Genomic DNA, 25,248 nt, shown 5'->3' on the forward strand with positions numbered 1-25,248 from the left:
GAAAAGGTTGGGAACCACTGATTTAAAGGTCCCTGTTCAGGACACCCTCCCTGTTCAGGAAATCTCTTAAACACATGCTTAACTTTCAGAAAGTGCTTTCCTGTCAGGACCATAAAATGATATAAATGAGCAGGGAATTTGGTTCCCAGAGTTATACCAGGGCATACGTGGTAATAAGGCATAGCATGCACCAGCCTCTTGAACCTTTCAAAACTCTTTATTAAAGTTAAATTCTCATATGATTTTTCACTCTACATTTCTTCAATCTGGAGATGCAAGTCTCCATTCTTCATGAAGAGACAACATGATGCAAAGCCTTGTGCAGTGATATCAGCTCCGATCTTGCAAGGTGCTGAAGTCTTGTGAGGAGTTTCAAGACCAATATGAACTCCGATAGGTCCTGGAAGGAATCAGAACCACACAGGATTGAACCCTGTACCTGTGCACTGATGCAGATTAGGCAGCTTGTCTCAATCAGCTGTGACACTTTTGCTAAAAAGAAGACTGTTCAGAGCCTTCCAAGCAGCAGTAAAGTCAAAACACAGAGGTTGTGGAATGGTGAAAGCAAGATGGTTTATTGTAGAGTGGAGAAAACTTCATTTTCATCAACTCAACTATGTCCCTACAGAGTTCAATGCAATAAAAAGAGAGCTAAGTGTACAAAACCAACCTGACAAGAAGGCTCTAGATGAAGTACATTCAGAGCATTTGCAAACGATGCTACTGTACAGATGCAGGATGCAAATTAAATCTGTTTCTTCCAAAGTGGACTGAGTTGATTCAATATCCACATTCACTACTTCTGGTTTCAGTTCAGAAACATCCACAGTCTTCCCTTTCCTGGCAGATGCCTTACTCATTTTTATATAGTGCCACGAGCCTTTTCTCATCACGGGGGAAAGGATTCCAATTATTATTGTCTAATGCTTTCTTTAACAGCAGATTCTATATTTACTTCCAATTTGATGCAAGTGGCAATCAGTCCTGCTGCAGTGAAGTTAATGGAAGGTTTGCCATGACTTAAATGAAAGCAGGATCAGGCCCCCAGTTGTTCAGTCCCCTATGCTAATTTATTCCTGGGACTTCACAGACTTTGCCAGTTGTAATAATAGTTCCTTTTGGATCCATCTTAAAATTTGTTGTTCTTAAGGGGCAAAGGATTTCTTCCTCATCCAGAGCATCCTTGTGTATACAGACATAAAACAACGTACATGACAAGGCATCAGCACTACAGAGTTCCTGGAGTGGTTTACGGCTTGACCCTGCTCCGCTGAAGTCAATGGGAGCTTCACTGCTAATTTCAGTGGGAGCAAGATCATGCCCTCACAGAGCAAGAGAAACATTCTTTGAAAAGCCAAGCCAGCCTAGAATGTTGTAACAAAATGTAGGGTTGAGAGAACATTTATCACAACTACTTTGTTTTGACGTGGCCTTATGAGTACAGTACAGCCATGTCATTCATGCGACACTCAGGCAATAACTGCCTGTTGTCAATAGACGTCTTACCTGCGTAATGTGAGTTCAGGGTTTTGCTCATGTTATTGACAGTGGGTTAGGAAGCCAAAGTATGAATCGATGCTTACAGATTGATTCTCTCTCTAATGCTCATTTAGTAAGGGAAAAAAAAAATCTTCTGGACTAAATTTTACTCTTGTCATTCTGATGAAAATCCAAAGTAACTTGGCGGAAGTTAGAAGGGTAACTTCAGGTTTGCACCAGAGTAACTATAGGTAGAACTGAGCCCCGGGTTAGATAATGATATATTTCTTTGTTAATGCACAGTAACATCTAATGCTTAATACAAACAAAAAAGTACCTCTTTCATACTCCATATAAATGACATGGATCCCATGTATTGGTCTTACAGCCTTAAAATAAATGCTACAACTGAAATGAAATGTGTCCATATTTTGAGTTATTATTCAGATACACTGATAATGCCATATTATTAAGATAAACTGAAAATACCATTTAGACAAAGGTTACAACTGTGACTTAAGAAAAAGCTGGGAGGCAAATTCATTCAAAATCCAGAATTAATTTGCCATGAAAACATAAAGGAACCTTTTTATTTTATGTGAAGCAAAAAATACACCTCTGAGGGGAAGAGGGAGAACCACCACATTTTTCACAAATAATAAATATCTAGGCTGATTTGAAATAAAAGTGAATGGAAGATTTTTCTATTGAAACAAAAATAACTAATAGGATAAAGCCGTACATATTCATAAGACTATCAATGGTCAGCATAATAAAATAAATATGAATGCAACATTTTTTTAGCAGCAAAGATCATTAATCTACTGGCCAATGTGATAGCTTCACAAATGTCCACTTTTTTTTCTGGTCAAGAAATAAACTATTCAAAGTTTCTTAAGGGTCAGTGAAAAGGTGCCACACCTGTATTCTTATGGAGTATACTGCCCTCCAGGTCCTGCCTATTTCTGAATGTAGGTGCAGCAGGATCTGTTTTCCCCAAACATACTGAAATCTTACTAGAATTACTTAATTACAGAACTATTGTAATACAAATGTGGTCAGGTTCTGGCCTGCTCCTCTTGCTAAGGGCCTTTGGGTTGGCTTTAACCTTTAAAACATGGGGGCCCGGCACTGGCAAGGCCTTCCTGATCATTGAGTCCAGTCCCTTGGTCTCACAGCAACACTAGTGATATCTAAAGTAGTATTTTTTCACAACTTCGTGAATTGCTGTTTTCTAGATCACGCAGAAAACACTATGCAGGCTGTGAAGGGAAAGGCAGACTTCAGTTCCCGTGTGCTCACATCAGCACTCCTAGACACAGTCCAAGTCCCCAGCAGGTCCCACCTCTTTCTAGGCATGGAAGCCTTTTCTCCTGCCTGGAAAACTTGTCCACATGTCACAGCATCCCACTCCTTGCTTCAAGGAAGGGAACAGCCAGGGCAGAGGAGGGATGGAATTTCAGGGTGACAACCCTCCTCCCTGATGGTCCAAATTTAGGCTAGATGTCAGGGGAGCTGTACCTGCCAATTGGGCAGTCTCCCAAGAAAAACCATGGGGACCGTGTTGCTCGGGCATTTCAACTAGACACTTTTTTGTGAGGAAAAATTCCTCTATGGCTGGAGAACGGGCTAAGCACTGTCCATATAACAGGACTTTTCCTATCTCCCACTTTATTCAGTACTGCATGAAGCAATGGAAACACCATGCTGTGGTTTATGGTAAATGGACATTTAAACATGATGCAGAAATCATTGCGGGAGACATGACAGGGTAAATATCATGTACCATCTTCTATCCTTATACAGTGACATACAGCCAGGAAAACAGAGGCCTGGCCACAGCTCCACTGTGTGGAATGGAGAGCACATCATGTGAAGTGTCTGCACTCCCTACAGAAGCATAGCAATGGGGGGATGGGGCATGGATGGAGGTGTGGCCAGGGTGCCAACACGGGGAGCACAGGGAAAGTGGCTTGTGCTTGTGCTCTGCAAGCTACAATTCTGTTCTCCTGCCCATTCCACTGGATGGAGTTTCTCTTTGCAAAGCGTGTTTTCTCAAGCTCTCCACAGACAACCAGCATTAGGTGCTACAGACAATGGAGTCTGTAACCAGGCATAGATCAGCAGGAAGCACGTAATGATTGCTCTGACGTCCCATCATAGTTTAACCTCATGGCATGCAGGAGTGCTAAATAAAAGACAGCTGTTGTTCAGTGTTCACTGGTGTGGAGGTGCTTGATAATACGGATATCTCAGTCTGAAGAACAGCTTTTACGTTTGAGCCTGTAAACGATATGAGCCTTACCTTGGCTTCCCTGAACTGAGAAGATGAACTGAAAGCTCTGTTTTATAAAGGCGAGTGGCATCGAGGCAAGCTGGAAGCAGGAACACTAAGGATGGTGAAAAACAAGGCAGTCTGCAACATAACATGTACGAGGCCCGATTCATCCCTACAGTAGCCCCACTGAAGTCAGTGGGATTACATCAAAGGAGAGGTTGACTCACTGCCTCTAGGCAGAGGGCACAAGCTACAAAGCATCCTTGCACATCTAGGACTCTCCCACAGGAGAAACAAAGTTGCTACATAAGCATAAAACTGGAACAGTAAAACAGGCCTTGAAGGGAGGTAGCCACAGCACCCACCTGGCTCTGACTCTGTATATTATGGACCTGAAAAAACAGAAGAGGATCATTAAATTCGCCATGACTGCATGAATGACCAGAGGAGAGCAAAGCAGCCCAGCCTGAATATCAGAGGGACAGCACCGCAGCCTAGCCATGAGAGAACTTGGGAGAATACAGCAGCCTGGCCTAGAAATCACACAAGAGACAGCACAGAAGCCTAGCCTGGACATAAGACAGAGGAGAACACAGTGGCCCAACCTGGAGATAAGTCGGGGGTGGGGAGATACAGCAGGTCTGTCGTGCCCTAAGATCACACAGGGACAGCATGGCAGCCTAACCCAGAGATAGCACTGGGAAAACCACAGCAGTGCAGCCTGGAAATCACACAAGAGACAGTACACACACCCCACCAGCCTGGGAATAATACAGGGGAAACACAACAACCCAGCCTGGAGATTACACTCACACTCGTTACCCCACCCAAAACCGAGACTCTGAAAAGGCTGATTTTCAGAGGGAAGAGAGATAAAGAAAAGCCCAGGCTGAGACTCAGAGTAAAGGGAAGAGAGAAAATAAGGGCAGATCCTCTGCAGGGGAGGGGAGGGAATTTCACTTTGTACCCATCGCCTGTCAGGCTCCCTGCAGCTGAATGGAGCAGACGTTCAGGCAGTTGCAACCCAATAAACCCCAAGTTCTAGGGAATTATACTACCTGCAGACCCACCCCCTGTACAGTTATTATTGCAAGTTGGAGATCAGTACCTGACACCCCTCAGCACTCGTTTAACAGAGTGGTTCTACCCAAAATTCCTCCCTTGCCTAGCCTCACTGCACCATCCTTGTTACCCTATGGAGGGCAAAAGCTCAGAACTTAGCCTCCAGCTGATCACATTAGCTTCTGTTGCTCTCTGGGCCCTGCACAGGCTCTCTTCTCATAGGTGACTTTCACCCATGCTGCAAAGGTGCCAATGACACGGGTGTAGTAAAAACCCTTTGCCAGGAGCAGACCAGAATCTATCCTCCTCAGCTAAGGAGAATATCTGCTGATGTGGCAGATCAGCTGCTCTCCTTTTGCAGATGTTAGGTTGAAACCCTCATCTGCCACTTGAAGTCCAAAGATGGGGGTGGCCTACCTGATGGTAGGGGAGAGGGGATCCTCCCATAGGATATGTTTGCAGCCTCTGTGCTGTGCCCACAGGAATGCAGGAGACGTTTTCATTAAGTTATATTTGCAATTGCAGCCTCTTACACTACCAGCGATGTGCGTCCAGCAATGCTATTTAATTCCCACATCTGCTAGCTCTGTTCCCTCCTCTTCTCCAGCCCGCTCATAAGCTCCCCTGTCGCAGAGTGAGGCTATGGAGCACAGCTCCGAATGGGTGTTGCGTCTCCACATACCTTGCCTGCGTGGCAGAATCACAGCAGTTCCAATACTTCTGGGCCTTGTGCACTCATGCAGTAGGGATGGGGGAGGACAGGGCTCCCCCCGAAATGCAATGAAGAGCAATAGATAACAAGCAAACAAACATGAAAACCACTTCATGTCCTGCAGAGCATATTCCTGCCAACAGTGATATAAAAAATCTCTAACCATACTGTTAAATTTGCAGGTGTTACATGTACAGCTAGAGAGCATACTCCTATTGAATGGAGCACAAAGCAGGGCACTTGGCAAACAGCAGGCGAAACAAGCTGCTCTATCGGCAAACTACTACCAAGGGATAGTATATCATTGTACATAACCAAGATTTTCCATCTCATTCCTATACCGCTGTTCAGACACCTTGCTCTTGTGCTGTTTGCTTTCTAAATGTTGTCGGAACTCCATCTCTTCAGAAGCCCCAGCATTGCACATAGAACAGTAGTACTGGCCACTTGGGGTGACACACATGGCGAGATCGCGAGGAATTCGCTGGCGGGAGCGTGGATTGAAGTAGGGACCTGCAGAGAAAATAAAGGAGTCCATTTTTCTTTAAGCAAGAGGAACCCTGCAGTTTTCAAGCCTCACTTCACAATCGCTAAGGACTATGAGCAAAATGTGACGTAGGAAAGTAAATACTACCTTCAAAAGTGACTTAAGCACAGAGGCCGTGATTTACAAAGATAGATGCAGGTGCAGTTGGGCACCTAATAAAATTTTCAAGCTCTAACTTGTTTTGACGCTTAACTCTCACCTAAGTCAACAGGACCTACAGCAAGTGTACACTAAAAAAATTAAGTCAACATGAATTACGCCAACATACAGCCATTGCAGTTTTGAATAGGTTTTACACATCCATACTAAGACCCTTGAACTGACAGTGTGTATCCTAACCAGAACTCTTGCACTGATTTAACTGCCACTGTTGGGCATTATGGAACAGTTTTTGAAAGGCAGCAACAGTCCATGTAAGCAACACAAAAACAGCCAAACTGAGTCAGATCTAAGGTCCATCTAGTCCAACATCCCATTTCCTGACAGTGGTCAATGCCAGGTGCCCCAAGTAATTAACAGAACAGGGAATCATCAAGTGATCCATTCCCAGGTTATGGCAAACTGAGGGTAGGGGCATCTCTGCCCATCTTGGCTCATAGCCACCGATGGACCTATCCTCTATGAATTTATCTAGTTCTTTTTTTTTTTTTTTGAAGAGTTGCATTGCTAGGAGCTACATTTAACTGTAGATGATTATAGAGTTAGGCTGACGTAAGTTGCCAAACTGTATTGTAGATCGAGCTTTAGGCTCCTATGTGCCTAAGTCACTTTTGAAAGTTGGAGTTAGGAGACTAAGTCACTTGCTTTTTGAAAATTTGACCCTGTATCACTCTTCCCCTATTTCAGAATTAGGGCCAGTTTTCTGATCAGAGTAAGTTTCCTGCTCGCTTAATTAAAAAGCATTACAATAAGAACACATTTAATGTCATTTTAGAAAAACTGGTAAATTAACTAACACCCTTCTAAAAACACAAAATTAAACTGAGACTCATTAGATGGCTGGTTTGAGCTAATGAGTGCTCATTAGAAGACTTGCAAAGAAAAAAAAATATAGCCACTGATCCAGATGCTATTAAATATCCTTTAAATGGCATAAAGCTAAGGGCTGATTCTTCTCTCACTTGGATAGGTAGCTGCAAATCCCTCTAGTACGCTCTGCAGAGTTACTCTGATTCTACCATGGTAGCAAGGGAGATCACAATCAGGACAGCTTCCCCCTGTGCCAGTGCCCACGTCAGCAGAGGGACAGAGAGGGCACTAACTTCATCTCTCCACTTCTGTTGCTGCTCCAAGCCAAGGCGCAAGCTAGAGAAGCCACAGGATTCCTCCTTCCTGTTTCTGTAGCCCCCTGGGTGTGCCTGTACTGCAGCTACGAGCAAGCCTTCCAGCCTGGAGAGACAGACTCATGCTAGTGGTACCGACGTCAGTGTACTAAAAGGAGCAGTGTGAATACTGTGGCTGAGGCTGGAGTTCAGGCTCTCAAAGCCAGGGAATTGTGTGGGCCTGAGCCCCATCATCCATGGTGCTACTTCTTGGTGTGCAAGCGCCAGCCCCACTGGCTTGAGTCTGTCCCCACAGGTGGGCTGTCGCTCCTAGATGCAGTGCAGACATAACTAGACTGGCACCAGTGGGGAGTCAGCAGTGCCAAGCTTCATTCTACTCACATCCCCTCCTGGTCCCAATCTACCCACCTTCCCTCTTCCGCTCTGTCTACCACAATTCCTCCCTCCTGCCACTCATACGTTCCAAGTCACCCTTCCTCCACATCACCCTGCCCTGCCTTTGAATGCTCCCAGCGTGTGAAGAGGCAATGCGTCACTGGCACAGCTTGCGCTGCAGTGGCCAAGGAGGACTTGACTGGATGGACTGGGCATGAGAGCAAAACAGCTGTTGCTCAGGGGGGTGAATTTCCCCCATGGATTTTTCTCTGCTTATTCCTGGAACAAAGTTCTCCGTAAAAGATTTTAAAGTAAATCAAAGTGTTTGTCTCTCCTTCCCCTTCCCTAAAATAAGAATCTGTCCTGTAGTGGGTTTGTCCAAAGGGCGGCAAAGTCAGAGGCTGATACACCAGAGAAACTGAATGAGGGAACGGATGGCCTTGGAGGGTTGTGAACCCGCTTTATCATTCAGGACACCGAGAATGTGAGGAAAGGTTGATGTGCTACAGTTGGAGTCAAAAGCCCAGCCCCTAGCCAAGAAAACAACAGAAAATAGCCACTGCTTAGAGCAAAGATAGAGAAGTCTGGATGGTAAATTAAGTTACCAGATGAGAAACCAGATGAACAAAGAGGCTGACAGACTGAAGTAGCTTTGACACTGACTGATAGGTGGAGTCAGCAAGCTTCGGCACCACAAATAACTTCCTTCTTTGCAGAGCTTCCTTCACTGAGGAGCTCTCTCAGTACTTGCACAAAGCTCAGGGAAATAGTTTGCTCCCAACCTGGGCATGGAGACCCTGTTCAGACCCTGCCCAGCCCCTGAGGCTGCAGCAATATGGGTGTAGTGTTATAGCTTGCTGTGTCACCCTGCATAATCATAGACCCTCATGAGGTGAAAACACAGACAGGGTAGGGCTGCTCACTCAGCTGCTAGGACTGACCCCAGCCCCGACTCAGGGAAGACCTTCTGGATTATGACTGGGAGGACTGGGTGAATGCACTTGGTTGGCCAAGAATAAAGAGGCATGGAAGGAGACTAGAGAGGAAGATGCCAGGAGGCTGCCCTTGGAGTCTGCCATCCAGACTGTCCTGGGGGCTCTGACCCCTTGCCAACACTGTGGAGTTTGGAGATCCAAGGGAAAAGGTGTTTCATATTCAGCTGCAAAAACAACGGGTGGCTCCCCTTCTCGAAGAAGCATGTCCCCCGCACAAGCATCAATGAGGATGAGGACCCAGAAGGAGTTAAAGCTGCTCTAAAATGTTAACTGAGATATTTGGTTATGAGGCAATGGTGCCAGGCCTGTTCTGCCCCACTCACACTCACAAACCTGCCCCTAAGTTCTCACGGAGCCATTTTCAGGAAGAGAAACCAGGCAGGAGAATCCCAGGTATGCCAGGGAAGGTGCTGCAGAGGAAGTTTTAACACCCTCTCTGCATGGGGAGGGACAGGTCCATGTGCAGAGAGTCTCCTCTGCATGCAGACCCACGTGTAACAATCCAGCCCTCAGCTGTCAATCTACCCCCACTTGTCAATGGGATGTTTTGTTGAAAGAGAGGGTCAGGAGGGGCTCCACAGCCTACTAATACTCCTACTTGCCGCTTAAACCTTCAAAGAGTTTTTTAGACACCGGACCAGTTTCCCCCATGCAACCAGATCACATAGTGTCGCTCTAATGGTGCAAAGGAGCTAGCTGTAAGTGACTAACTGAGAACTTCCCCAGGGGAGATGGTGCCTGTACTAGCAGCCTTCACCACAATCCTAGCACGGACAGTATTCCAAGGTAAAAGCCAGGGTGCTGGGGGAGAGATGTCAGAGGGTTGGATGGGGCATCAATCCACTGGCAAGTGGTTCCTGTCACAGTGTGCCGAGCCACCTTAAGGGGAGATGGGCCCAGCCTCTCCAGTGGTACAATTCGCTTGCTTCCGCAAGTGGGGAAAATGAAGTTCACGTGATCCAATCAGACCTCTCTCTACCTTACCTAACCCTAGGTCTGGGGCGAAAGGGGCAGGTGGTGGTGGCTGATGCTGCAGAAAGACTGTGAGGAGCCTGAGAAGAGCACAAGAGTGGCAGAGACCTATGGATGACTCCAGGAAGGAAGGCCAAGGAGTGCCTGCTTGGAATCCAGGGGAGTGATGGACAGGAACCTGGGAAGGGCTGAAAGCTGGGCCCAGAGCGTGAGCAGAAGAATAAGAGAACAAAAAAGGGAGTGGGGGGGGTCTAGTTTAAGACAGGGCAAAGGCTCTGTTTTGCTTGGCTCTAACGTGGACGTGGAACTCTGTTTCCCTGGATAGTTGTACTTTTGTTAAGGACTCGGCTGGAGGGTCCAAAGTCATAGAAGCTGAAGTCATAGAATCATAGAACCCTAGGGCTGGAAGAGACCTCAGGAGGTCATTGAGTCCAGCCTCCATCAAGTCACTACAGCACCAAAATGAGTCTGCAGTTCTGAAGAGCTGTGAGAAGGGGGGCAAAGGGAGAGGGGACTTGAGGCAGGGCTGCTGCAGAGTCAGATCCTGCCATCCTGGAGGTGGCCCCCCTCTTACAATCCCTCACGGCTGAATTCGAACCAGTGCAGACCAGCCCACACAGCAAAAGAGCTGTGAACAGCTCCTTAATGCACCTTTCTGTGTCAGGCAGAGCTAGGCCATGCGATAGAAGTGAACCCATTAAACAATAATCACTGTGCAACCTACAAAGCATGTAAGTGGTGACACAAGCACTCAAGTACCTGTACTGTTTTGAACCGCATACATATTTCTTCTATTCTGCATCATCTTATAGTCGCTCCCTTCTTTCCGTGCCCTCCGTTTGCCCTGTTCTGCTGTATCCCTGAAGGTTAAATAAATACATACAGTTCTGTTTCAAGGTCCTCTGAGATACATTAACAGACACTGTGGGAGTCATGGCTGCACACATTCAGGCCAGCCTTAATGTAAAGGTTGAACAATACCTACGAGAATGAGTTGTTCTGTGCTTCTGCCAGGCGTAACCTCTTGGCATGGTTCTTTCCTTGGTAGTGAGCCTGAGCCACAGCCGGGGAACTAAATGAGGCATCGCAAAGCTTGCAGTAATCATTCTCTGTGGCCATGATCACTCGGCCTCCTGGTTTGGAGGAGCCCATCTAGCAGCAAAAAGGAGGGAAAGGATCATAAACAAACATAGGAGGGTCCATTCATTGAAACAGTTGAGCCAGGCTCACTAAAGGTGACCCCTCAGCAAGCTGGTGGAAGAATGGGCATCAGAACTTTGGGTTCTCTGCAGCGTTCGCTAAACTCTTCCCCTTGTGGAAGGAGAGTTTGCCTCTCCTTGGCTCCATTTAGGAGTTTGTCCCTCCAAACCCACACATCTTCTAAGACCCACACAGATCTCAGGGTATCAAATGCTATCTGTGCAAAGGTCCTGTACCTCTGCATTGGCTCTGGCACCTTCTGCCCCTCTTCCAGATTCCTTGCAGGCTCAAGTCCTTTACCTACCACTGCCGCTGAGTGCCCCCTGAAAGGAAACTCCACAGCACCAACGTGGGATCGTTTCCAGATCACCTGCCCCCAAACTGGATCTCCAAGCCAGCAAAGAACGATGGGTTGCTCAGAAACAATGGGCCCTCCCCATACCCTGCCCACGGGCAGCAGGAGATCCACGTGCAGATTTTAGAGGAATGATCCAGTCCCAAGTAGGCTCAGTCCTCGGGATCTCCCAGTGCTTTACGGGGCATGATCTCATCAGCTTAGAATGTAAGCTGATCAAGGCAATGACTAAGTCTGTGATGTTTTGTGCATCCCCAAGGAAACATGCTACAATTTTGAGGGTGTAATTTCTTTGCTCCCCATTTTGATACTTAATATGCTCCTAACTAGACTTTTCCGCACCCAAAAGATCCCCTAGAATTCTAGCTTGCACAGTAAAATATGAACATGGCTCTTTTTTTCCCCCTCTGAGAATTAGGTCCTCCAACAAAGGAGATCATCCATCCCACCTAATTGGAAGCATGATAGTGCACCTATGAGTTACAAGGGTTTGGACCAAGGCCTGCTTTAATTCCCACTGAAGCTAATGGAAAGACTGCCAGTCAGTTTAGTAACCATTTGGATTCTTTTCACAAGACAGCAGGTCACCCCCTAATCGCTGGCCCCAGCAACTATATTACAACCTGCTCCTTACTCAGGACTAAGGGGTTCATTCTGGTTTACCTCAAATGCTAGACACCTGTGCTTTTGGTAGTGAAGGCCCCAGCTTTGATCTCTCTTGCCCAAATGGCAATGACATGCAAGTGTCACATTTGGCTTACCCCTTAGCTAACGGGACATGCACTCTGCTCTATATGTGCCTGCCATTGGGCTGTTCATGGGACAGCATTAATCTGGATCACTTAAGGGGCCATTCACTCAAGCTGTGATTGGACAATGAATGCCACTAGAGTAGCTTTTTAGGGAGAGAAATGGTGGCTGTTTTTTACATATGCACCCAGATGCAGCCACACTTCTATGTGTAGGAGGTATGTAGGCAGGATGGATATACACACATTCACACACACGCAAAGAAGGGCATGATGATGAGTGTTTTCCACAGCTTTGAACAACCATAGTCAGCAGAGCACCTGACTCACACAAGTATCATGGAGTTTGCCCGAAAGAGTTAGATCAGTGGCTTAGTGAGTCAAGTCCCCTGTATCCAGGAAGGCTAGGTCAACACTACAGCGATCTGTCAACGGAAGTTACTGTCAGAAGATATCTTCCGACAAAACTTCTGTCGACAGATCATGGCCACACACAAAAGAGGATCGTTCTGTCGATCTGCTCTGTCAACAGAAAGCGGCCGGACTGCCCGGCTGCTCTCTTGACACAACAGCCAACCAGAAGTACAGCAGACAGGGCTGCCTGGTGTCCTGGAAGCCCTGTCTGTTGACACAGGGCCCCCTGAAGCATCCACACTGGCTTTCTGTTAACAGATTCCATCGGAAAAGGCGTTCTGTCTCCTGGAGGAACGGCAGAACACTAACAACAGAAGTGCCACATTCTGTCTATTTACAGTTGACAGAACACATTTGTAATGTAGATGCTCCATGAGTTTTGTCGACAAAACTGGTGTTTTGTAGATGTGGCCGAAGCGATCAATACCGGATGCTTCAGAAGACTGTAAAGATGCCCACCGGGCCAATTTCATTAGGCTGGACGTAGAAGGGAAAATTCCTCTGACTCCTCCAGCAATCGCACTGCAAAGCTAGTTACCCTTGTCATAGGGGGCACCACACATGAAAGCGACACAACCTCGGTCATCTCCCTAGGCCTTACCTGAGCTGGAAGAGAGACAATCTGAGGCACAGCAGGCTCTGCTGAACTGCTCATTCTGGCAGGAGCTGGGCAACTATTTGCAGCATAGTAATTCCGAAGTTTCTTACTATGGTTTTTACCCTGGAAATAGAACTCAAATTAATCACTCTCCAGGCACCTGTCTCTCACAGCCAGAAGACTCAGCTAAAAGGCTGACATGTAAACATAGTCATTACAACAGCAGCTCAGACACAGGCTCTGATCCTGAGAGGGGCTAAGAAATCAACTCCCATTGAGTGCAAGGTGCGTTTAGCGTACCTGGCATTCCTCATGAGATGCACAGTACTTGTCAGGGCCTGGTCCTGTTGTGGTATGTACCCCACACTAGTCGGGAAAGGGGAGACCAAAGTCAATTCTGTGACACCCGAAGTGAAGAAAGGTAACTGAGGATTACACCCAGCTTTGAAGAACCAAACACGGTGGCTTCTCTAAAGAGAGGGTAACAGGGAGAAGAGACCTAGGGGAGAGATAATTAGGTGTTTCCTCTCCAGGAGAGAAAACACAGATGGCCCTGCAGAAACCTGCTGGTATCTTGGGACCATGCCTGAAGGGAGAGGGTAGCTGGGGAGCAGGCTCCTTAAGACGACCTAGGAAAAGAGAAACATGGGGCATGGCGTGGGACATCCTTTCCATGCCAGCCAGCAAACCTAAGGAATTAACCTACAAAATTCTGCCTTCAAAGATCAGAAGCTTCTTTGAAAACCCATCCCAATAATATAGAAAGACAATGTACTGTAGTATATACCTATAGCACATACAGGTGAAAGCACTGCAATCAAGTAATGGGAGCTAGCTAATCTGACTGCCCGTATGCTGCCTAGAGTTTAAAAACCCTTCCAGTGTAGTAAGCAGAGGGAAACGTGAGAGAGGAGGTAGCAGAGCAGTTAAGGGTAAGATAAGGAGAAGACTAGACCCATAAGAAGTGCAGGGAGTTCTTGTAAAGATAGCCGTGAAGGAAAGGGTGCCTGGGCTCCCCTCCCACAGCAAGGCTGACAGCCCTGCCTGTGACTAAGGAGGGAAAGGGGCTGAGCAGTGGGTCAGAACAACAGAGGTAGGTGCAGCCTAAGCCCTCCAGACAGAGGGAGAGACACAAGACTCGAGGAGGACAAGGGGGCACCTTGTCACAATATGTATTAGTGTATATATACCACATTAATACAGAGTGAGTTGGTAGATACTAGTATAGATCCTCTCTCTTTAAGTTCAAATATGGTAAGCCTGGGTGTGGGGAGATGAAAAACTTTGACTTAAATATAAAAATTTCCACTAAAAAGTGCATTTTTGTAGGGGAAAAAAAAGGGCAATGGTTTTCATTATGATGAGCTCCAACCTAAAGCACCAGAGAGGAAGCTGTGCTAGTCTATACAGTATCAAAACAAAAAGCAGTCAAGTAGCACTTGAAAGACTAGCAAAATGGTTTATTAGGTGAGCTTTCGTGGGACAGACCCGCTCTGGTCTGAAGAAGTGGGTCTGTCCCACGAAAGCTCACCTAATAAACCATTTTGCTAGTCTTTCAAGTGCTACTTGACTGCTTTTTGTTTTGAACCTAAAGCACAATGAGGACAAGCAACTCAGGGCTTCACTCTTAGATCCTGTGTAGCCTCAATAACCCTACTTCCCTACTCCCCAGAAGAGGAACTTGATCTGCCCCCACACCTCTCCTGCCACTGGCAGTGGGACCAGAAGGAGAAGACGCTCCTGGCATGACTCCCTCACTTATGGCAGGTTGGGATACCATGATTCATAAGACTTGCCCTACATTTCAAACTGCAAGTGTAGTAGGCACATCACAGGAACAACTAATCTGAACATCTTTCATCTTTTGTATCTCCTTACCTGGTAATGAGCCTGGGCTTGCTGTGCTGAATTCAGAGTGACATTGCAAAGCTTACAACATAGAGGCTTACATAGTTCCTCCAGTACAGGATCCTGCTCCACAGCCTTTGAAAGCTCCTCCTCTTGTGAGTGCTGCAAGGAAGGCCCCACTCCAAATGGTTTCTGTGGGGAAAGTGGTGAGTTGGCTCTTGGCCTTGTGGCCACTGACATAGGAAGAGATGAAGGCTTCTCAAGGCAAGGAAGAGAAGGAAGTCCTTTCTGATGCAAAAGAATCATTGGCTGGGAGGACTGATGGCATGTTACTGTTGAAGGAGGAAGACTCTTCTTCAGATCTGAACCAGAAAAAGAAACAGGCTCAAATGAATGCCATCCTTTCCACAATGTGAATGTCCAAGATTGGTGACAGCTTTGCCAGTTTCACTCCAGCTGCTTTGTGTCCCTCCAACAATGCAAAGCAGCTATAAACTCAGTTTAACAAACCAGTCCAGATGAGTTTATAGCCTCTGCTTCAATGGAGCAGTGAAAGCCGCTGCAGTGAGCCTGTTAATCCAGCCCCAGATATTTTTTAGACAAGATGACACTAAAATCACAGTTTTAACTATTTAATAAAGGCTACAGCATCCTCCTGAAAAATGTAAGTGTGCTACTAAGAACTGACAATATCTGGGCAAAAAACTAAATGAGAACTCATCAAGCATAAACTTCCAATGCAAGAAAAAGTCATTCTTCTGTATTTGTGAACAACAAGAAGTCCTGTGGTACCTTATAGACTAACAGATATTTTGGAGCATCAGCTTTCATGGGCAAAGACCCGCTTCATCAGATGCATGAGTGCGGGGGGGGTGGTTTCAGAGGGTGTATTTAAAGAGTGGGGTCCCTGTGGGAGAACACTTCAATCTGCCTGGACACTGAGTAGCAGATTTAAGGGTGGCAGTCCTGAAACAAAGAAATTTCAAAAATCAAATGGAGAAAGAAATCTCTGAGCTGCAATTTATTTGCAAATTTGACTCCGTTAACCAAGGATTAAACAGAGACTGGGAGTGGCTCGCACCTTACAAAAGGAGCTTCTCTGCCCTAGGTGTTAACATCTCTACATTAGACTGAGAATGGGCCATATCCCCCCCTCATTTATCTGACCTGCTTTTTCCTCTCTTCATACATACTACTGATAAAGGGCCTTTTCCATCCTGACTGAATAGACCTTGTCAGCTCTGGCCCTCCCTTTTACTGGGACCCCACTCTTTAAATACCGCTCTGAAACTACTCCCCCATGCATCTGCTGAAGCAGGTCTTTGTCAACGAAAGCTTATGCTCCAAAATATCTGTTAGTCTATAAGATGACACAGGACTTCCTGTTGTTCTCAAAGATACAAACTAACACGGCTACCTCTCTGCTACTTCTGTATTTGTGTTACCATAGGAGGTTCTGACCCTAGAGTGGGCAATAAAATATTGTCAGTTCACCAAGGATATCCACTGGCAGGCCACTGCAGCTGTATTTACCTGCACCTCCGCAGGTACAAACACTTGCAGCTCCCTTTGGCCGCAGATTGGCGTTCCTCCGCATTGCAATGTGTGGGAAGAGATGTGCACCAGGACGCTGCTTCCCACAGTACCCATTGGCTGGGAACAGTGATCCACAGCCAATGGGAGATACAGTCGTCTGTACCCGCAGAGGCTCAGGTAAAATACAGGAGTGGGGCCCACCATGGGCTAACCCTGTGGAACCTGTGGGCCGGAATTTGCCTACCCCTGCTCTGAGCTGAAATTTGTTTGCATGGCGGCTCACTGCTGAGCTCATGCAGAGGCCCATTGAAGTAGTGTTCCCAAAAGCAAACCAGTGCAGTAGTAATGAGGCCTTCAGTCCCTTCCCAATAACCAAGAAGTGGTGGGCCCTCTGCCAAAGCGATTGCAATCAAACAAACAAACCTATATTGCAATGTCTATTGTTACTTATTACCTTGCCAATCATTGGGAAGTGGTTGTGTGTGTTGTGAATAGTAAGCCCCATACAAAGCCTCTGTAATCTATCAACTTCAGGCATATACATCAAAATTTCCTTCACTTGAGAAATGTAAATACTCAGAGAGATGATTATGGCATGGTCTTTGGCCTCACTTACTAAGTATCTGAATATTTCTCACACTACTGAACATGGCTCAAAGGATGAACAAGACTCAGCCATCTATGCTGGGCTGCTCTTTCCACGCCCCTATATTAAGTCCCATAGGTCCTCCCACTCTAGTGTGTGATGGAGGTATTCTTTTTCTCAGCCTGTCTTGTATGCTTTTTTTCAGCTGTTCAGTGATCCACCTACCAGAGCAGATGCTCTGATTTTATTCTTAATGCATCCCAGGTGTTTCCATCTTCTTTGTGGGACTCTCACAAATCTCCTCATTTGTTATAATTTCATTCTATTTAATACCTACCGTTTTCCTGAGGCATTTGCATTTGAAAGCAAGGATATCTGTCTCCACTTCTGGTGGATTTTACTAAGTACAATGCTACATTAAAAACTATTTCATATTTTCTAGTTTGGAAGATTACCTCCTATTAGCTCTTGTTCAGTTTATTTCTCAGTCAGTTCAAGTTCTTAGGAGTCCCCTTAAATTTCCAACAAGAAGCTCTGAGTGGCTTAATTAATTGATGTTTACAAATCGTGTTTGAAACCCTGTGATGAACATTGTTAATGCAAAGTGGAAGTATTAGTGTAAATCAAGGCAGAGCCAGTTCTGTTCAGATCATATTAGCTTCTCGTCATAGCCCCGCATAATAATAAAGCAGATTTGGTATCCTGGCCTTTTCAAACATATCAAGCTAAAATTCCATTCTGGGGTGCCAGATATGTACTATCTTTAAGCAAAAGTGATTTGAATACAAGGAACTACCTTCACTTTTCAAAATAGGTAACCCTTAATTTAGCTTGCAGGTAACATTTTCAGAAGTGTCTTAGGTGCTGAGGTCCCATTTGTAAACACTGTTTTGGTTCTTAGGCCCAGATCCTCAGAAGTATTTATGCCTTTGAGGATGTTGTCCTGAAGACCAGATTTCAAAGATATTTAGGCACCTAAAAAGGGACAAAGGGGCAGCCTGGGGCTTTCAAAAGCACCTAAGCAAATTAGGTCCCTACCTCCCACTGAAATCAATATGGAGTCAGCACCTAACCTGCTTAAACACCTCTGAAAATCCGATGAAGGACCTAGCTGCATTGTCAGGTGCCTACATAATTTTCAGATTCTGGCCATTGTTCCCTGTAAGCTGTGCACTTGTGCAGCCATTCAGAAGTGATTCCAATGCCTCCCGGCTGATTAGCAAAGTGCTCACAGCTGGCAGCGTGTTTATACTCTTGGTGCACATTTGCACATGCACATAACAAAATTAATTCTGCACATGGATGAAAGAAATCCACACAAGGATGGAAAAGATTAAAGGGAACGTTGTCTGTGGGAATCGTACGCCTTATTGAAAGTGAATGGGGCATAAGTACTTGGAAGCCTAAGTGACTTCTGAAAATGGGATGTAGACATCTAAGCCATGAAGGCACTTTTGAAGTGTTACCCTATGAATTTTGTTGTTTTTGCACATAGATCCCAGTCGTGCACCTGGCTTCTTGTGAGCAGATCTCTGGGCCTGTACAAGACCAGCTGCAGAACTGAAGATCGAGTTCCATCCCAACAACGGGGCTTTAAATTTTCTGAGTATTTCTCAGGACTAGAAGGGAAAAAACCATAAATGAAAAGCATACACACCGCTTTGGAAATGGGCAGACAATAGAGCCTTTGGAATGTTTTATTTCTGCAATGCTACTCCTTTGTCAAGGGGCTGTGCTCCCTCCTAAAATTAATTTATAAATATTAATTCAAATGCAATCTAAACACCCCCTGCTAGAACCTCACTATAACTAACAATTGAAACACATTTGAGGATGTTCATTTCAGCAGCTAAAGAGGAAATAAGGAAACGGATGGAAAAGTAGCAATTAGAGGGAAGGGGTTGTTTTAAACTACATCAATGGGGAGATGTGATGGGTTGGATTTTTACATTGGGATTGTCACCTGGTGTGTTGATCAAGCCACTGTTCCCCTCCTTCCTGCCTTCTGGGACTCCCCACTACCCGTTCCTGCTGGGCCAGAAGCTCTACTCTTCTCCAGCCAAGGCACGAAGTTATGGTTACTGCCCTCAGCAGAGCAACAGAGACACTGAACTAGTTCAGCCCTGGGAGGGCTCAGCACCCAGGAATGCAGCCCCCAAAAAGTAACAAAACCCCAAATAAATCCTTCTTGCTCTGCATAAAAGTTTTACACAGAGATAGTCTGTAAGTTCACCCCCTTTATCAATGAAAGAGAGATATACACTGTGATTGCTTCCCCCTGTCTCCCCCTCCTGGGACATACTTACACCAAACTTGATAATAAACAAAAAAGTGTTTTATGAAGTATAAGCAGCAGGAAGTAAATGACTGCAAGTGAAAACACACAGATCAAAGTAAGTTACTAAGCCAAAATACACAAAACATGCTAGCTATTCCTAATATGCTATTAAACTTGTTACATGCAAATTTTTATCCTCACGGTTGTTTTCTCTCTTTCACAATCTAGGCAGCCTCCTAGCTTGGGCCCTCTTTTCTAGGTAATATTGCAGAGCAGCTTCAGACACACTGCCTGTGCTCCTTATCTGTCAAAGAAGCAACCAGGGTCACTCATACCAAAAGATATTGAGAAATCCATCAAGACCAAATGAAAAGCTGACCATGGTTTAAAACCAGCAGAAGATAATTAGTGAGCTTGAAAAGTACCACTCTTAAAATGGGAACGATCCAGGATGCCACTAATGTCCAAATGCTCCTGGACTTGAACAGCCACTGCCTTCTTAATTTTGTTCCCTGGAAGCTGGGAATTTGACACCTGGCTAGTAATTGGCAAGCACTATGGTGTCAAAAGAACATCTTCCTCTCTCAGGATAATTAACTTCTTTCTCCTCTTAAATGAGGCATTGATGCTATCTCTCAATTATGAAGGCAGTAGTAACAGAGAGTAAGCCGTGCTAGTCTATACACTATCAAAACAAAAAGCAGTCAAGTAGCACTTTAAAGACTAGCAAAATAGTTTATTAGGTGAGCTTTCGTGGGACAGACCCACTTCTTCAGACCATATCCAGACCAGAACAGACTCTGGTCTGGATATGGTCTGAAGAAGTGGGTCTCTCCCACGAAAGCTCACCTAATAAACTATTTTGCTAGCCTTTAAAGTGCTACTTGACTGCTTTTTGTTATGAAGACAGCGTAACATCATTGTCAAGATGGACAGAAGTCAAAACTGCAGGATGTTTGCCACAGGGGATTCCCACGGACAAGGAAATCAGAGATCAGGTCAGATAGTTTATTGGGAACTTCTGGCTTTCACAGTCAAAAGATAGAGGCCAGCCTGAAGCTGCATTATTTCATCTATATAAACCACCATTAACATCACTGGAAGGAACTGCCAGTTGGACAAGGCCAGCTGAAGAAATCTGATTGAACACTATCCATAAGAGTTCAGATGGAATTTTCACTGCAGATGATCTAAGCCTGAGGACAAGTAGTGTTTCCAGCCTCATTGTCAGTAATTCTATAGGCCTATATGAAATCCTTTAACAGAGAAAGATCAGACACCAGGAAATTATCCAAGTGACCTTATTGCCAACCTATGCCCCAAGTGCTTCAAGACCTGGAGATCACCATTAAACCACTATGGTCTCCATATTCAGCAGATTGTGAAGCTACAGCTAAGGAAGAAGGACTACATATGATCCAGCACCAATATGGAGAGCACAGAAAAGCCATAGTATTCAATAGCTTCCAAGGCCTTGAATTGGTAGCACTGGTATGACATTTGCATTGATATAGATAAGTTTATGGTTGAACTACTCAACAGGGATGACACAAACATATAGTTGTAGTCTGTCATCTGAGGGTGTGTTCTTTGACCTTAAGTGTAAAACTCAGAAGGTGAAATCCTTGCCCCATTAAAGCCAAAGGCAAACCTACAATTAATTTTAATTACATCAGAATTTCTCCAGTGAGTCTTGTCATTTCCCACTAAATAGAAAAATTGAAAATGGACTATCTTAAGGAACTGACAGTTTTATATTATCATATTGATGCTGTGAGCCAATAATAATCAGATTACAGTATTTAAATGTGGTTGATAAAACAATATCAGTCCCAGTCTATGAATGCCTCAGTACAGCATCAGATCATGTTAAATATCTGTAATAGGAATGACTTTCGGACATAGATGGAAATCTCATCACTGTAAGTCAGTGAAAATGACAACTACCTCATGCTTTGAAGTCTCTGCTCAAGAATGCCTCGCTTCAGGAATAAAGATTGCGCAGAGCTCAGAGCTGAAGATTCATTAACATTTCTTTTCTTCTCAGCACATTGTCTAGATAGTAATATAATTGCACCCAAAACTACATTAAGAGAACTGTAAGCACTCGGAGCCAAGAAATGGCGTAGCTAAGAAGTTGCTCTCAACCTTAACAATGCCCTTTTGCTTGTATCCTTTTACAGCACAATCTTTAATGACATACTTACATTGTGTTTCTCAATAATACAGTATACTACCACAGAATTTTCTGTACAATCTTAGGAACAGATTGTGATGCCTTACGCACACGATTAAGCTATTACTCACATGAATAACTATATTCGTCCTGAGACGTACACGTGCATCTTCTCATTTTTAAATTGTATTTTTACTTACTCTAGTAACAGAGAGATAGCCGTGCTAGTCTATATACTATGAAAACAAAAAACCAATCCAGCAGCACTTTAAAGACTAACAAAATAATTTATTAGGTGATGAGCTTTCGCGGGACAGACCCACTTCTTCAGATCAACTTTTGATCTGAAGAAGTGGGTCTGTCCCGCGAAAGCTCATCACCTAATAAATTATTTTGTTAGTCTTTAAAGTGCTACTGGACTGCTTTTTTGTTTTTATACTTATTCTGTTCATTAACTCAATGATAAGAACACTCTTTATTGTTGCAGAGAGAAGTCCTGCAAGATGTTGCGCACACTGGTTCTGATCCAGCAAAAAACTTAAGGATGTGCTTAACTTTAAGCAGATGAGTTATCTACTTAAAGCCGTGGAATAATGCTCATTCACCAGTTATAAATAAATTCTCTTCTTTCTATAAGTATCTTAGTTTTTGATTCAATGATTAGGTCCTCTACAATGTTTTTTTCTAACCACCAGTATAGTTTGCCATAGTTTCAGCTCTGTGCTTAAGTTTGTTAACTCTGGGACATTCAGCCTCCACCCTCCCCAACCCCTTACTCACAGTAATAGCATTGTACTCTGCAGGTAGTTCCATTGATTTCAATGGAATGACAGATGGGACAAAGAGTTACTCATTTGTGATCAAGAGTATCATAATTTGGAGCTACAGGGTTAATTTAGCTACATATTCAGGTGATCCTGACCTGCTAGCAAATCTGTATTATTTTATTATTCTATTATACATAATGGAGTGATTTTCATTTACAGTGAAAATACTTTACACCATTTTGGCAATGGAAAGTGACCTTAACGTATGTGTAAACATAGTTTACTCTCATTTTAAGCATACTTTACAAAGCAAGAACAATCTAAAGTAGACAGAGTAAATGAGAAGCAGGCCCAATCTTCTGTATCTTAGATAAGAAGTGTTTGTTATTACTTCTGTGAACACTGGCTATCACACACAGTACAGTGTACATAGCACTATAATGTACAGGAAAAAATTACGATATGATTTTATTTGAGAATAGTATGTAATTAAAGCCTTGCACTGGATAAGGGTGCAGGGGCAGAATTAAGACAATCTTAACATTATCTTTTCCTGAGTTTTGAAAGCAATGTTGATTTTTCTTAAATGGGATTGTTTTTATTTTGTGTTGGTGCTTTTGTGTGGTTGGTTTTAGAGAAATACATAAGAGAAGAGGATGCATAATTTAGAACTATTTGACTAGGCCCCACAGTAACATTCTATCCCATTTACCTTAACAGCTCCTCAATGACTCCATCTCCATGCTACAGGAAGTTAGCAAGGAGAGAGTTCTCTTCTATGCACTTTCGGAGCATGAGCACTGAGCCTGGCATCAGACTTTGCCCTATTTCAGTAAGGGTTCATTTGTACCTTGAGAACAGCCTGAAATGAAAAGCAGTCAAGTAGCACTTTAAAGACTAGCAAAATGGTTTATTAGGTGAACTTTCGTGGGACAGACCCACTTCTTCAGACCATGGTCTGAAGAAGTGGGTCTGTCCCACGAAAGCTCACCTAATAAACCATTTTGCTAGTCTTTAAAGTGCTACTTGACTGCTTTTTTATTTTGATAGTGTATAGACTAGCACAGCTTCCTCTTTGCTACTATTCAGCCTGAAATGGTGAGTCAGGAGCTGCAGGTCCCTAGGGTGAGACAGAATGCCTCGTGGATCTCACAGTTATACATCATTATGGACTGCAGCATACTTCCCCCTGTATGTTCCATAGGACAATGCAGAAGGATTCAACCAAGTAAGTCCACCTAGCCCTTTGGAGGTCTGTGAACCCCTGGGAATGCGTGGAAGGAGCTGCTCCTGCACATCCCTGAACTCTGGGACCAGAACTGTACCTGGCCTTTGTGTGTGCCATGTTCACCCCCACTAAACAACACTGGGGGAAATGTCAGACAGAGTCTAGGCCCTAAAGCATTTTACTGCACAGTTGTCAAGCCCATACACACAGTACAGCCTTAACAGCAAATTTTATGAGCATAGTGGGAAAATTGCTTATGAAGTGTACGGTGCAGAGTGCAATTTTTATAAAGGTTATTACTCAGCCAAACCAAATTTCCATGCCAGATTTCCTGACTGCTGCCAGCTGTTTCAGTGATGGAGCTATTCAAAGGGTCATTATTTATTTATTTTTAAAATGAGAAAGTGTATTTTTTAATCCAGGCTCCTCATACAAGGTGAGTGTACTTGTTTTTACTGAAACTTTCCCTGTACATTCACCTTTGGTCAGAGACCAAGCCTGACAAACTTCTGCTGAAAGATGAATGGTTCATCCAGTACTAAGTGACAGAACACAGGGTATTAGAATGGAAACATACTGCATGCAACTTTCATGACAGTGGTCACTGAGACTGACTCTAGACTGCTGTAGATGCAAAACAGGTAACCCAAAGGGCAAGGGAACTGTTACCTAATGCATCATTATGGCACTATAACTAGACATCATGATGTACAACCTGACATTTTAGGAATATTATTTATGCAAAATTAGAATATTTACAATCTCATGATTTAGATTCTAATTAAAATTGCATGCAGCTGTAGTGCTCTCTAAATGGTTGCAATTAGAGAGAGAATTCAAGATGCAATTTGGGAAACACATATGCAAAAACAGAGCATCCAAAAATTCAGACGTTCAAAACGTACATGCTAGGTAAAATAACCACATGCAAAACAAACACGTAAAATCCCATAAACTAACAAGGGGAACATACCCATAACACTGCTTCTAGTTCGATTTACCTCCCTGTTATTGCCAGGATCCTTACCCTAATGCGTGCATACACACAAGTATAATGCACTTACTAGAATCCCCTGATCCTGGGAGGAGGGATTCAGAGAAGGGATCTGCAGGCAATCCCCTGTACCCGGAGCTGGCCAGCTCTGCACATCCCCTGCTGAGATCTTCACCTCGTCCCTTCTTCCTTTCTCCTGACAACTTAAGCCGGATTGCTCCCCAGCAGGTCCGAGGGGCCGGCAGTCAGAAAAGTCAGCACAACCGGACACAGATGGAAACAGCTGCAGGAAGTGACTGCAGCGCAGGGGGGAGGAATAGGGGAGGAGTCTCGGGGAAAGGGCCTCTCCTATCTCCGCCAAGGCGCATGAGCCTGGGAGCTCCCTCCGGACAGGGGCAGATGCCGCAGCTGCTGAACTCCCAGGCTCAGGGGAAAGCCCGGAGCTGGCGGATCTGGGCCAGATACTGATGTGTGCAGCTTGTGTTGCCAGTGAAGTACTACGGGCGCGAACGGAGTTAAGAGGAGGAGAGCAACTGCAGAGAGGAAGGGCTGAGTAACCCTGGGTGGGAGGCTAGGGAGGGGAGGCGTTAACCCGGGGAGATGAAAAGTTGGCGAGGGGTGGTCGTTGGTGCAGCGAAGCAGAGGAGAGGCGGGTTGGAACTCAGCTGGAGGTTTCTGCTCAGCGATCAACGTCGAAAGAACAACACAAAAGTTGGTGTGTTAGTTGTTCGAGCATTGGCTTGCTAACCCCAGGGTTGTGAGCTCAGCGCTTGAGGGGGGTCTGGAGCGAATAGGTTTAAAAAAATCTGTCAGGGA

The 25,248-nt window shown here is 44.8% G+C and overlaps 1 protein-coding gene across 1 annotated transcript; it reads right to left on the reverse strand.

Annotated features, from left to right (window-relative positions):
- Nucleotides 1–239: 239 nt before the first annotated feature.
- ZMAT3 (zinc finger matrin-type 3) lies at nucleotides 240–24,690 on the reverse strand. Its single transcript, XM_075004514.1, has 6 exons — nucleotides 24,503–24,690; nucleotides 14,898–15,229; nucleotides 13,023–13,142; nucleotides 10,689–10,855; nucleotides 10,463–10,563; nucleotides 240–6,044 (listed from the first exon to the last, which is right to left on the reverse strand). Exons 2-6 carry the CDS (start codon nucleotides 15,171–15,173, stop codon nucleotides 5,833–5,835), a joined length of 876 nt encoding a protein of 291 aa, XP_074860615.1. The 5' UTR covers nucleotides 15,174–15,229; nucleotides 24,503–24,690; the 3' UTR covers nucleotides 240–5,832.
- Between the last annotated feature and the right edge of the window lie 558 nt (nucleotides 24,691–25,248).

This window comes from Carettochelys insculpta, chromosome 10, assembly GCF_033958435.1.
Source record: "Carettochelys insculpta isolate YL-2023 chromosome 10, ASM3395843v1, whole genome shotgun sequence".
Lineage (NCBI taxonomy): Eukaryota > Metazoa > Chordata > Testudines > Carettochelyidae > Carettochelys > Carettochelys insculpta.

Bases quoted from the DNA above. Each gene is read 5' to 3' on its own strand.
- ZMAT3 (XM_075004514.1), bottom strand. From the start codon at position 15,173: ATGATTCTTTTGCATCAGAAAGGACTTCCTTCTCTTCCTTGCCTTGAG. The intron at 13,143-14,897 runs GTAAGGAGATAC...TTCTATTTCCAG, and splicing joins AAGCCCAGGCTCATTACCAG to GGTAAAAACCATAGTAAGAA. The intron at 10,564-10,688 runs GTAGGTATTGTT...TTTAACCTTCAG, and splicing joins GCACAGAACAACTCATTCTC to GGATACAGCAGAACAGGGCA.